This window comes from Brachyistius frenatus, unplaced genomic scaffold (assembly GCF_029030835.1).
Source record: "Brachyistius frenatus isolate BFR_SWC_R1_liver_20210118 unplaced genomic scaffold, ASM2903083v1 Contig_41, whole genome shotgun sequence".
Taxonomy (NCBI): Eukaryota; Metazoa; Chordata; class Actinopteri; family Embiotocidae; genus Brachyistius; species Brachyistius frenatus.
The window spans coordinates 223,158-236,134 of record NW_027210640.1 but is presented as its reverse complement, the minus strand read 5'-3'; the positions used below and the strand labels follow the sequence as shown (position 1 = coordinate 236,134).

The 12,977-nt window shown below is 40.2% G+C and overlaps 1 protein-coding gene across 1 annotated transcript; it reads left to right on the top strand.

Annotated features, from left to right (window-relative positions):
* The first annotated feature begins 729 nt into the window (after nt 1–729).
* LOC138623000 (uncharacterized) lies at nt 730–11,752 on the top strand. Its single transcript, XM_069702214.1, has 17 exons — nt 730–831; nt 927–971; nt 1,125–1,234; nt 2,008–2,177; nt 2,434–2,594; nt 3,352–3,562; nt 4,270–4,560; nt 5,553–5,760; nt 5,879–5,883; nt 7,406–7,566; nt 7,653–7,697; nt 8,096–8,202; nt 8,680–8,849; nt 8,960–9,120; nt 9,253–9,463; nt 10,264–10,473; nt 11,234–11,752. The coding sequence occupies exons 1-17, from the start codon at nt 730–732 to the stop codon at nt 11,539–11,541; spliced, it is 2,676 nt and encodes an 891-aa protein (XP_069558315.1). The 3' UTR covers nt 11,542–11,752.
* The last annotated feature ends 1,225 nt before the right edge of the window (nt 11,753–12,977 follow it).

Sequence of the window (12,977 nt, the reverse complement as noted above, 5' to 3'; positions counted from 1 at the left end):
GCGCACTGCCAGGAGGAGCTATTCTTTGTGCATTATTAGATCTGTTTTGGTGGTGAAGATTTAGTCCATCACAAACAGCCGGCATGAGTCTGTCTCAGCAGAGTATCAGCTTCATTGCAGCCTTATTCTTGATGTCAGGTAATGATAACCTGCTTTTATTCACTACTTTATTACTTTTTTTAGTTTATTTTTTAATACAACTGAAAAGGTTCCTTAATAATAAGGAATACTGCTTTAATTCCAGAAATAATCATTGTAATAGATTATCCCGTCTGTTTCAGGTTTAAATCTTTCTTGTTTTATAACGATATCATGACATCTTTTCTGTTTTGCGAATTCAACATTGTCTGTTGTATTCAAAATAAAGGCGTCTTTCAGCTAATTCAAGGAGCAAGTAATGTTTGACGAACATGTTAAAGTATTCAGTGGATGTCTTTGTGTATTGTCTATTTTAAAACAGAATTAGTCAAAATCAACATCAGCACTACTTAATGAGTCTGACTGTTTGGGCTCCAGTTTAATGATACTATGATTATTTAAAGCTCATCTTCTGTTCCATATAACTATGGCTGATTTTTATCTGATATTTAAATAACTTTATGGTTGATAAACATTTCTGTTCAATCATTTGCTGAAGGGTTTTAATATGCTTTCTTTCTCTGCTTAGTGACTTTATGTTACAGTAAACTGTCTTGTGAAGAAGGCTCCAGGGGCCCGACCCATGAGTCCATGCAGGCTGTGTTTGACCTAAAACCCTTCAGGCCAGCTGTGAACCTCAGCAACCCCACCATCACCAACATCTCCTTCACCCTGTACGCCGTCCTCGGGGTGGTGAGTTTCTATATTGCATTTAAGCTTCACGTTAACCAATTTTGAGTGGTAGGAATCATCGTCTAACTAGGTTTGTCTGTTTTTTTGTATTTCAGAATGAGAAAACACAGATACTGACTACTTTCTTGTGGCTGAGACAGGTACGTATAAAAAATACATGCAAAAGTGATGTAATCTGATCAAATTTATGCAACCACGGCAAAAATAAATACAGACTTTATGAACTGACAGCCAATCAGATTTTTTTTTTTTTTAAGTTTAACAATGCATTATTTCTGATTAACTCTCTGCAGCACTGGCAGCACGAGTTCCTGGTCTGGGACCCTGACGAGTGTGATGGTGTCACTCGGATTTCTCTTCCTGTTAAGAAGCTCTGGTCTCCAGACATCATTGTTTATGAATTGTAAGTTAAGACTCGTCATGGATGAAAATCTTGTACAATCTTGTGAAAGTGCAATGTGTGTGTCCAAGCTTTGCACCAACTCGGCACAATCAACCTTATAGGCATTAAGTGGCTCATCTGAATAGTGGCCAGCATTGAGGAGTGATAAATTATTAGGTTGCAAACAAGTGGTGCTGACACAGATCTGGACCAGAGGAGGTCACACCTAAGAGCTGCTAACAAGCCAGGGACCAGCCAAAGACCCTTGGTGCAGATACAACCTGGCACACTTTCAAGATACCAAAATGGCGACTTCATTATTGCTCCCTGAGGTGCTGACACACACATAAGCCCCAGAGAGGCGACACTGGAAGAGGCATCGCTCATCCTAAGTCAACGGGGCAGTATGTCCCTGAATGCAGAAAGGTCTGCTGGTGGCCTAAATGATGCACAGAGTTGCCACGGGCTGTGGTCCTCTGGACATTATGTCAACTCTTGTGTTGAAGACATGAGACGTGGCAGGCTGTCAGGGAGGGAAGTCATTGTTCAAGATCTGGGATCTACATATCCCAGAAGTTGATTTAGAGGGTAGAGAGGTCCAGGATTAGCCTTACACTCTCCCAGTTTCCTCAGAACCAGAAATGTCTATGAATCCAACATGCAACAAGGGAGAAGAGGAAAAACTGATGAAGTATAAAAGTGATTTTACCCTCAATAATTGAAATACCACCTCTATGTTCTGTCACTGTCTTCCTCTTCATTTTTCCTCATTCCTCCACCTCCAACCCTCCCAGCGTGGACGATGACGTTTCCCAAACGTGTCCCTACGTCTACGTTAACCACACAGGTCACATCCGCTGGGACAGGATGCTGCGGCTCGTCTCATCCTGCAACCTGGAGATCTTCAGTTTCCCTTTTGACGTGCAGAACTGCACGTTTACATTTGGCTCTTACATGCACACCAGTAAGAAAGGGCTTTTTAATTTACACAACCGCAATGACATGAACTCATCGATTAGCTTCGACAAACACAATCCAAAGCAGAGTCAACAGAGGCTATGCAAAGGGAATACAAACGAATATGAAAGGAAGCAGAGAGAAAATAAGTTTGTACTAAATAAGACTCATTCAGCATTTAACGAACTTACTTATTTAGGTTGGTTAGACTGTGTTGTAGATCTGTCTGGTCAGCCTTCTGTCATTGTTTTTCTCTCTCACAGTACGGGATGTAAGAGTCAGTCCAGCCCTGACCTTTCAGGAGATGTCTGGAAACTCAAAGCGTTACCTGGAAGCCAGCGGAGAGTGGGAGCTGGTGGACATAATAGGAGAGACCTCCATCCTTCAGTTTGGGATTGACGAGTGGGACATCATCACCTTCTGGGTGAGAGAGAGAGAGAGATGCGTTCATTGAGTTTAATACGTATGCATCTGCAAATATAAAGGCATTAAATAAAACATCTGGATAGCAGACATTGTACAGCAGCAATAAACGCTTCTGTTAGAGTTATAGTTTGAAATGTATTCTCTTACGTGTCTGTATCTGTAAATATGTAGCCGAGATTGCTGAGCCAAAGTGATTCTTTCTGCAAAGGGAAGCTCATTTCCTGCTGGCTGTAGCCTTTAACATATAGACATGAGATTGGTGTTAATATTGTCATCTATCTCTGAAAAATAGCAGAAAAATGTATTTCTCATAATGTCAAGTTATTCCTTTAAAATGGCTTTGATCAATACATTTACAATAACAACATATCACATGATAAAGTGGAAATAAGGCAACAATAAATGGGTGGCTCATAGTAATGAACCTTCAGAGAATTATCACCTCATCTTCATGGAGCTTTATATGTTTAAGCTGATTGTTTTCTCTCTTACTGCTTCTATGGCACCTTTTTCAGCTGCAACAGGCAAAACAAACACAGCACTAAAACCTCACAGTACTCTACCATCTCAGCACCAAGCAGCACACAGTTAGAGACTCCATCACAGCGCAGAGTGTAGCAGGTAACAAGTCAGGTATTTATCTCAGGAGTTGTTAGAGACCAGAAACAGAGCAAAAAGAATGTGCATACTTATTCTGAACACAAGATTATGCGTCCATAAAAATGCATTAAAACAGTTTTTTTCTTGCTCACCAGGTGGTTATAAAGCGGCGTCCAGTGCTGTACGTGGTCAACCTGCTGATCCCCAGCTCCTTCCTCATGCTCATTGACATCCTGTCCTTCTACCTGCCGCCTCACAGCGTCGACCGCGCCTCCTTCAAAATGACCCTCATCCTGGGTTACACCGTCTTCCTGCTCATCATGAACGACCTGCTGCCCAGCACAGCAAACGGCACTCCCATCATAGGTCAGTCTGCACACAAACATTGACTGGTGCAAAATACAGTTTTTATTATACAAATAGGTAATATAACCGTTAGAAACAGATAGTAACTGCTCCAAAAAGTCCAGTCCTGAAGGTGAGTTTTTAAAAGGTGAGTTCTGTTTCTCAGGGTGTCACATATTGCAGTTTTTACAAATTCACTGACTCCTCAGTTTTACAGAGAACCGCAGAAGATGGCCTTTGGGATTAGTGCCGCCACCACCACCAGACTCAAAGAAACTAGTCAGGTGGAGGAGTGTAAAGAGAGCCCACATAGAGAGGAGGGTGGGGATGGTTGGCTGGATGAAAACATGGGACTTTAACCCAGGAGACAAATTAGTCCACAAGAAAGAGTCAAAATGGATTTATTTTAAGTTGGTAAGTAAACCAACCAAACATATATAAATCAGTAATATATGTAAAATAACTTAAAAATACTTTTTTTTTTAAACCCCAGATCTTTTCCTAAACTTAACCGCCCGGTTTGAATCCTGAACTGAAAGCACCTTGTGTGTATCACTGTGACACCAGCGGGCTCTGAAAAAACATGCCACCAGAGGAGAAAAAAGTTCAAATCATGAGTACCTTGCGAAAGTAATGGCGAGGTCATCTGACCAACAACTCTGTGAACCTCTTAAAAGTTTTACCTCTGACCTCTTTAAATGTACATGTGCTTTCTTTTGTCAATCCAGGTATCTATTTCTCGGTGTGCCTGGCCCTCATGGTCATCAGTCTACTGGAGACAGTCATCATCACCAATGTCCTCCACCACAGCTCCATGAAGTATCAGGAGGTTCCAAACTGGGTTCGAGTGGTCGTTCTCAAACATATCGCCACGCTCATCTGCTACCGCTGGCCGGAGGATGTTCGGCCTCCTTCTGTGCCGCAGCAGGACAAACCTGAAAGCTCAAATGGCAGTTCAGGCCCCTCGACCATCCAACCAGCCGGTGAAGCACCTGATCAGCAGCCAACCACCAACACAGGTGATCAAACTGACCCTGTGTGTGACAAACACTATTCTGTCATCAGTTTTTACATCAACAGCTGCAGCTGCTCAATGAACTTATATTAAAATTAAATTGAAGTCATTTATTGAAATAAAATAATGAGATATTAATCTATTCAAAATAATTGGTGGAATCTTTTGCCTTCTTAATGTACATGAGACCATTAGTTGTGTTGATATACAGTAAAAAAAAAAAGCCCTATCTGCCTACTATTATAATCTATATCTATCTATATAAACTATTATCATGGCAAGAACTGCTCAACTACGTGAAGAGAAATGACAGACAATCTGTGATTTTAAGACATTAAGATCAGTCGGTCCAGAAAATGTCAAGAAAAATACTGAAAAACCCGAGAATGATGTTGGTGTGTCCAGCCAGTAATTAACTGTATAAATCAGGATTTGGCTTCATAAATGTAATTTACGGCAACAGCCTTACACCAACTGTTGGTCCTTCCAAAATTCAGCACATTTCAGATTATTTCTTTACTTAAAATGTAGGGATTATTAGAAATTCGGAGAAATAGCTAGAAGTAACTGCTCAATCAAAAACAATCTACAATCACTGCAGCATTGCAAGCTTTAATATAGCTTCCAAAAATCATAGTTTTAGGAGGTCAAACAACATGAAAGTGAAATGTAGGTTGTTTATTTGTTAATAACGTATGACAAAATACCTGATAATGCAAAGCTAAATGACAGTATGTGGTCATTTCATCAATTATTTTTGTAATCTGAGGTATACTGAATTTTTCTTTTTTTTTTTTTAAACGCAATTGAATCAAACGTGTCAACCATATTACTTTTTTAATCTTTAAACAAGTCATATAGGCTCTTGTTAACTTTGTCCGAAGGTTCACTAAACTACACAACTGCTACTCCATATTTAGTCAGAACTAATCTCCACGTAAGAAATAGTTTGTACAGTAAAACCTGTTTTAATTGATTGTAACATTTTGCTGCCAGGTGTAGCTGCTCTGCCTGAACTGCAGCAGATCTGTCAATACCTGGGCGACCTCCGCGCTCACCTCATCTCCCTGCAGAAGGAAAGCGAGCTTCAGGACCAGTGGTGCCATGTAGGATATGTTCTCGACTTCCTGCTTTTCCGCATCTATCTGCTGCTCATCACCTTCTACGCCCTGGTCATCATCTCCATGTGGTGCCTCTGGATCAGGCAGTCCTAGCTGGACATGGTTCGGGTGTGAAGCAGGCCTGGGAACAAGGATGTCTAAATGACAAAATTAAAAAGCAGTTACTGTTAAATCATTGCCGTTTCTTTACCATGTTCTCAGACCCCGTATGTTCCAACTTGGGCTAAATTCTTCTTAAAATCTTTTGTAATAAATAAAGAAACTAATTTAACAACACGTCAGGCTTTTTGTGCATGATGGGAGACTTTTACTTAATTGGCATCGGTTCATTCTGCTTCTTGTAATGCAACAATAAATAACTTGAATGAAGTCGGGCTAAGTGTGTGCTGCCCTGTTTGCTTTGGTTTCATCTGTCAATACAAATCCACCTCAAGATGATTTAAAAACCTGTTGTGAATCATTATGTAAATACAATAATCAGATGTGTGGATCTCTGCGAGCAAATAGGAACTCCCCAGAAGCTGTAGACATGCTGCAGTGCATCATATTGCGAGTTAACATCAGCCTCCGGAAGACATATTTCACTTTGTGACAGTTTCGCGTGGATTCAGCAGAACATTTCCATCCGAAGGGGGAAAATTGCTGACTTTTTTACTTTGTAATTCGAGGCACTTGTCATGATACTAATTACGTATTAACTGAGGCTGAAAATGTCAGATATAAAGCCTGCTGAGCTCATCCTCGTCTGTTCCCTGCTGCTTCCCGGTAAGATGAGAGGATTTTTTTGTTTTTTTGTTTTTACTATCAACAAAACTAGATCAAAAGTTACTTTAGTGACTTCTGATGTGCTGCAGTTGTAAAGTTTTTCAAATAGAAATCAATGATTGGGTTTTATTTATAATTAACTTATGGTTTGTCTTACCGAATGACAAACTAAAGTGAAATACAGGAATTGCATTTTCTTGCTTTATATAAAACATAAAACATTTTTGTAGCTATTTAATACAACAAATATTTTAATGTATGCTAACAGCTCCCTTTAATTACGCACTGGATGTTGGACTAAATATGTTCTATAACAGGTAAACGGTACAATTATAAAAATTGTTTTATAGTTTCAATGAGATTCCTTGTTTTCTATTAATTCCTTATTTCCTGATTTTATTTTACCCCCCCCAAAAAAATCTAGTTTAAAAACATTTTAAGTTACCTTAGTACAAGGCACCCTATTTAAAGTAATGCTTATATTTAGTTTATTGGGTATTATGGGGTGTTGTTATTGATAGTAGAGCATTGAGAGAAGACATGAAATGAGGAAGAGAGGGAGATGCAACAAAGCATCCCAGCCCAACTCCAACCTGAACCATGGGTACATCTTTTCTCCTACAGGTCACGGGTCACTTTAATAATGACTGTATTGATAAAAACCTTTGGATTTACTGACAGAACATTAAAGTGCATCTCAACATCCTTTGTGACGGCTTTTATTTTTTTCAATATAGTCAGTCATTACGGGAACACATGATAATGAACTTCTGATTTTGAGATTTGAAATCATCACATCCATTCTCAGCTTCCCTGTGCCCTCACATCGTGCACAGCTGACAAACAAAGACCTACAAGGCTTTTGTGTGCACACCAAATAAAAGGACTAAACCGGAATGCTTTGCTGGGCATACAGTGAGACAAACTGGGAATTTCGTTTTCCGTTTCTCTTTGTGAACTCAGGTTTCGTGACAGCTTGGAACTGCACCAGCCCAACTCTTGCCTCCCTGTTTGAGCAACTTGAAAAGAATGTATTCCCTAATAAACTGGTCCCTCCCGTGAAAAGCTTTGCGACTCCAATGAAAATAAACATCAGCATCACCCTGGTGGGAATTTTAGGAGTGGTGAGTCTACACAGTCTTTACATTTTCACGCACATTTGAATTTTTCCTGTGAATTAATATTAATTCTAAATACGTCTCATCTGTAGGATGACAAATCCCAAACCCTGACTACAGTCTTGTGGCAAGTCCTGGTACGTTTTTAGAGCACGTAGAAAAACACTAGTGGAGTCATAAATAAGTGTTTTACTGATTAAAGCCAAAATGATTAGATTGTAACATATTACATCAATTGTTTGTAGGATGATAATCGAATCCACTTGTCTTATTTAACAACACCGGTTATTATGTTTATAATAAAATAATAATTGATGCATAATGTACTGATTGTTATTCATGAACTTGTGTCTAAAAAAAAAAAAGGTTGAAATGCATGGTGCAAATATGTTTTTAATGTTTATCATTATCAGGTTATTATTAACCAAAATGAACATTTGAAATTAAATGTTATGTTTGTCACTGTTACAGCAGTAACACAGTTATAACTGTTGACATGTCGTGCATCACACTGGTTTTTCTCTGTTCGCTGTAGCAGTGGCAAATAGAGGGACTGAGCTGGGATGAGAAGGAATGTGGAACTAAAAGAGTCTCCGTCCTTCGGGAAAACCTCTGGATCCCAGACGTCCACATCGCAGAGTTGTAGGTTTGAAGCATTTTTTTTTAATGCTTTTGTGAGCTTTTTGAAATTATCGTCGAAATTAGAGAAATAAGCTTTTAAACCGTAGTGAGAGACCTCTACATATAAATGCACGACCGCAACACAACGCCTTGCCAGACAACTCTCTTACATCTATCTGCATTTCAAGGTTTACAGCGTTTTTAAACCTGATGTCTGGTGAGACATTCCCGTGCTAGTCAGCTGGGAGAAGGAGAAGGCAAAAGTTCCCCACTGCAGGTTTAAAGTAAAAATCCTAAAACGCCAGCGCTTTAAAAATCAATCAAAGATCCCTTAACCCTGAGAGAACAGATATCTATGCAAGACGGTGTTATGATTTTTTTTTTTTTTTTTTTTTTGCCACTTAAAACATTTTCTACCAAAATACAAAATTGATTTCATTTGTAAATTCAGCGATTAAAAACTGAAATGTTTTGTTATTCTGTTCTGTTCTTTTTCAGCATGGACGAGGTGAAATCTCCTGAAACTCCCTACGTCTACTTGGACAACACAGGATATGTGTATGATGATAAGCCCATCAGAGTGGTCAGTTCCTGCAAATTAGTGATCTACACTTTCCCCTTTGATATCCAGAACTGCTCGCTGACCTTTGGATCATATCTACACTTTGGTAAGTCTGCCTCAAAATTAAACACATATTTGTATTCTCATCATTTGACACTTTGATACTTTTTAGCGCATCTCATAACTCACAAACAAAACTATTAAATGTTGTCAAAGCTACGGACATAAGGATGATTCAAAGTGAGACAGCTGAGTATATCCTTGCGGAGTCCAGAGATGTGTTGCAGACCAGTGGGGAGTGGGAGCTCGCAGAAATCAATGTCGTTAATTCCAATCTGGAATTAACAGATGGGAGTTACTCCGAGATCAAATACTTTGTAAGTGCTTTTTATTGTATTGTCATCTAATCAATTCTTTTGAATTATATGAATTAATCATGGCTATAGTGTCTATGTTATATTTCCACAATCAACTGGCTCAAGGCTCCGTACCTGTCTCTCTTTCCAAAGATCGTTCTGAAACGCAGACCGACCACCTACGTGGTGAACCTCCTGCTCCCCAGCTGCTTCCTCGTCACGGTGGACCTCTTCAGCTTCCTGCTGCCTCCACAGAGTGTGGACCGATCCTCTTTCAAGATGACCCTCATCCTGGGCTACACCGTCTTCCTGCTCATCATGAACGACCTGCTGCCGGTCACCGGGGAGACGACGCCTCTCATCAGTGAGTGACACCTGTGTAAAGGAAACAAACATGTCAGGAAGGGTGGCAGGCGTTAACTGTTTATTATCGGACTATTTCTTTAGTAAAATGTGTGAAAACTGCTGCCAGAGTAACTGGGACGTTGATTCCAGAAAGAAGTGCTACTGTTGTGAAATCACATTTCATTTTGCTGCAAGCAGCACAAATTGAATTTCATTCCCCCTTCTTTGTATTGTGGTGGCAGAATAAATCAGGGACCACTTTCTGCTGAAGAAAGAGTCACCGTTTTCAAAGGGAAGTCTACGGTTTGTGGTGGATAGAGACAAGTTTCTCATTGGAAAGTAGTTCCAGTGACTCCGCTGTTTCTGAAACGAGATTGCGTTGTTCTGTTAACTATACAGCACTGATGTCCAACATTTGAGAGACAGATGTGTCAAATAAGAGCGAGGTTTTCAAATTATCAGATAAAAACTTTTTTTTTTTTAAATAAACAGTCTTTTAAAACTAGATCTTCCACAGCAGCTCTATAATTTAAAGTCAGTAAAGAGTCGCCCCTGGACTCTACCCTCTATAATAACGCTCCAGTGAGTGTTTACTTTGGTTATGATCTGGTTCGAGTGTCAAAGATACTCCTCCAAGCAGATGATCGGAAACCTGGTCACTGTCAGATTCCTGTGAACAAGGAAATGAATAGCAGGTTTCTCCAGTTGTCAAACAAACATCATTTTATGAACAAGATCACCACCAATACAAGACTGAAAATTACAATAGTGGCATTGATATTGAACATTGAAGTACTGAACCTCAGTTGTTTCCTGCAGATGTTTTCTTCTCCGTCAGTCTCGCCCTGATGGTGATCAGCCTGTTGGAGACGGTGTTCATCACAAACATCCAGTTCCGCTCCGGCCAATACACCGCCGTGCCTCACTGGCTCAGCGTCCTCGTGTTACGTTATCTAGCTGTTGTTGTTTGTTTCCCTCCAAAAGAAAAGAGCAACCGAATCACACTCTCCCTCAACCCATCCGCTAAAGGTTAACTGTTTCTGGTATTATTATAACATTTACAGCGCAAGACTAACCTGAACCAAGTTTAGAAATTGAATAAAGACATTTAATGGACAAAATGTTGAGTTTCAGTAAAATAATATTGTGTCGTTTCCTGTCAATTTTAAACAAACTCTGAAGTTTTTACGAAATACTGCAAGAGTGTTTGTTACTGCTTAATTTTTTTACCTCCTTTTAAATCAGTTACTGGGACAGGTTGCTTGCCTGTGTATCTACACCTGCTGTATGTCAGCCTGCAGGGTACTACCACTGATTCAATGTTTCTCTTTCATAATGGCCATCGGTGTGGAGAATTTTAGGTCTGACAAGTGATGAGTTGTCAGCATACAGGTGATTTTTGTTTACCCTCGTTCAAGGCGAGACGCAGGTGCTCTCACGCCGAGACGGGCGAGCGATACAGAGAGAGGGGGGGGAGGAGAGAGCAGCGGAAAAACCCCTCCGGTAACGGTTAAAGTGTCAACATGAGAGTGCTCATGCGATCACAGATCATTTCCCTGTATATTTCTGCTGGGAACCGGCTCGGCACGCTTTAAAATAGGCGTCGGTTCCATTTGATAAATGACGCACCGCACGTGCGGGGCAGTGTCCAACGCAGCTGCTCTAATCTGTTAACGTGGACGTCCATAATTAAAACACGCCACGCAGCAACGGGCAACGCACACTGCAGGCAGGCAAGTGTGTCCCAGGCCTTAGAAATCCTGACAAGCTGTTATTTTGTTTTTCTCAGAGGCAGAAATGAATGTCTGTGCCACAAACATCTCAGGGGGTCTTCACCACAGCATCTCTGATAACACACTTCCGGTAAAACCCCCTGCGGAGCCGGCCCTGGACGAACTGAGGAAGCTGAGCAGGGATCTCGCAGCCATCCGAGCCGAGATGGACAAATACTTCCAGGGGTCCAAAACCTCGGATGAATGGCTAATGATCGGGATAGTGGTCGACCGTCTGCTGTTCGGCTTGTACATCGTCTTCATCGTTGTCAGCTTCATCACCATCATTAGTATCTGGATCTTTAATGACCAATATGGAGCATGATTTGGGGTTGGAGGGTTAAAAACATGACTGGAATCATACCGTGTCGTTTGTCATATCACACACACACAATATGCTGATGTTTACCATGTTCACATGTTCAGTGGCACGTTAGCTATTAACATTTGCTAATTAGTAATAGATTGTATATAAAATGGATGTAGCCTACGGGCCAAATGTGAAGTGCTTTAAAGTGCAACACAACTAAGGGCCACAAGGGGCTGGTGGCAGAAACCTCTGGTTCCATAAGAGTCCCATTGAAAAAGCATAAACTTGTATAACTAAATACAAAGTCAAAACATTTTTCATGATCAGTGTTCTCGTGGTGCTTCTGAAAATAATTCCATAATACATTAGATTAGGCCTCAAAGAGAGGTACGTTTGGGGGTGTGGCTGGTTTGATTGACATGCCTGGGGAGCAGTCAGGTTTCTGGAAAAGGTGGAGGGGAATAGTGTCCTCATTTTCAGTCAGATTTCTCCTTCGCTCCTCCCCAGCTCATCCAAATATGGTCACTTCTGAGACCAAAAAAAACAAGATGCTCACACCAAAATGCCAGATTTGAGGCTTTAAAACAGCAGTTCACAAACCATTGGGTGACATCACACGGTGGATTGCCACAAAGTACAGCTGAGCCTGATGGGAATGTCTGTGGTACCCGGTTGTACCACCAGGTGGAGCCTCTCACTATTTAGTGGGATGGAGTTACAGGTGTGTTTGCTGAGCACCTGTACAGATACATAAACTATCAAATAAGCCCATACCCCTAGTCCAAGAAGAAAGAAAAATGTTTTATACTTACATCCAATATGGTTACAGGTCATTTACCGTTTAAGAGTGCTGCTTTTTTGATAGATGAAAAATGGGTTTGAGTTTGTTGTATGTATATGTTAAATATGTCCAACGCATCTGATGTAGTTGGAAGTTAATGCACAGTATGTGTAGTTTATGTAAAGCATATTCTGGTTTTGTGATTAAAATTACAGTGTTTAAAAACCTGATCCATTAGATTATATTACAAAAAAAACATCCAATACATTTGATTAAATGTTACTTATTGAGCCACTATTGATTGTTAATGTACCCGATTGTCCAAGTCCCTGATACAGTATATAAACTGTAATATGTCTTCACTACACTGATATAATTTTAGGTGAATTATAATTATATTAGGTTAAAATTCTACTGAATGGCACATTAGAGCCACTAGATGGCGCGAGTCGAGAGAAGCTGAGGAAATTCAGGTGTGTAGGCTATTGACATAGACGGCAGCTAAAATTATCCTTTCGGAAATACTTCACAACTGTCCACAAAACTGGGTAATACAAGTAAATTCACATTGTGTGGATGATTGACAGTAATGTGATGTCTCACTGAATCCTGACAGTTAGACAATTAAGGTATTTCTTGTAAAAGATGTTTTTATGGTTTACTATTGTTC

Bases quoted from the DNA above. Each gene is read 5' to 3' on its own strand.
- LOC138623000 (XM_069702214.1), top strand. From the start codon at position 730: ATGCAGGCTGTGTTTGACCTAAAACCCTTCAGGCCAGCTGTGAACCTC. The intron at 972-1,124 runs GTACGTATAAAA...AACTCTCTGCAG, and splicing joins CTTTCTTGTGGCTGAGACAG to CACTGGCAGCACGAGTTCCT. The intron at 10,474-11,233 runs GTTAACTGTTTC...TGTTTTTCTCAG, and splicing joins CCTCAACCCATCCGCTAAAG to AGGCAGAAATGAATGTCTGT.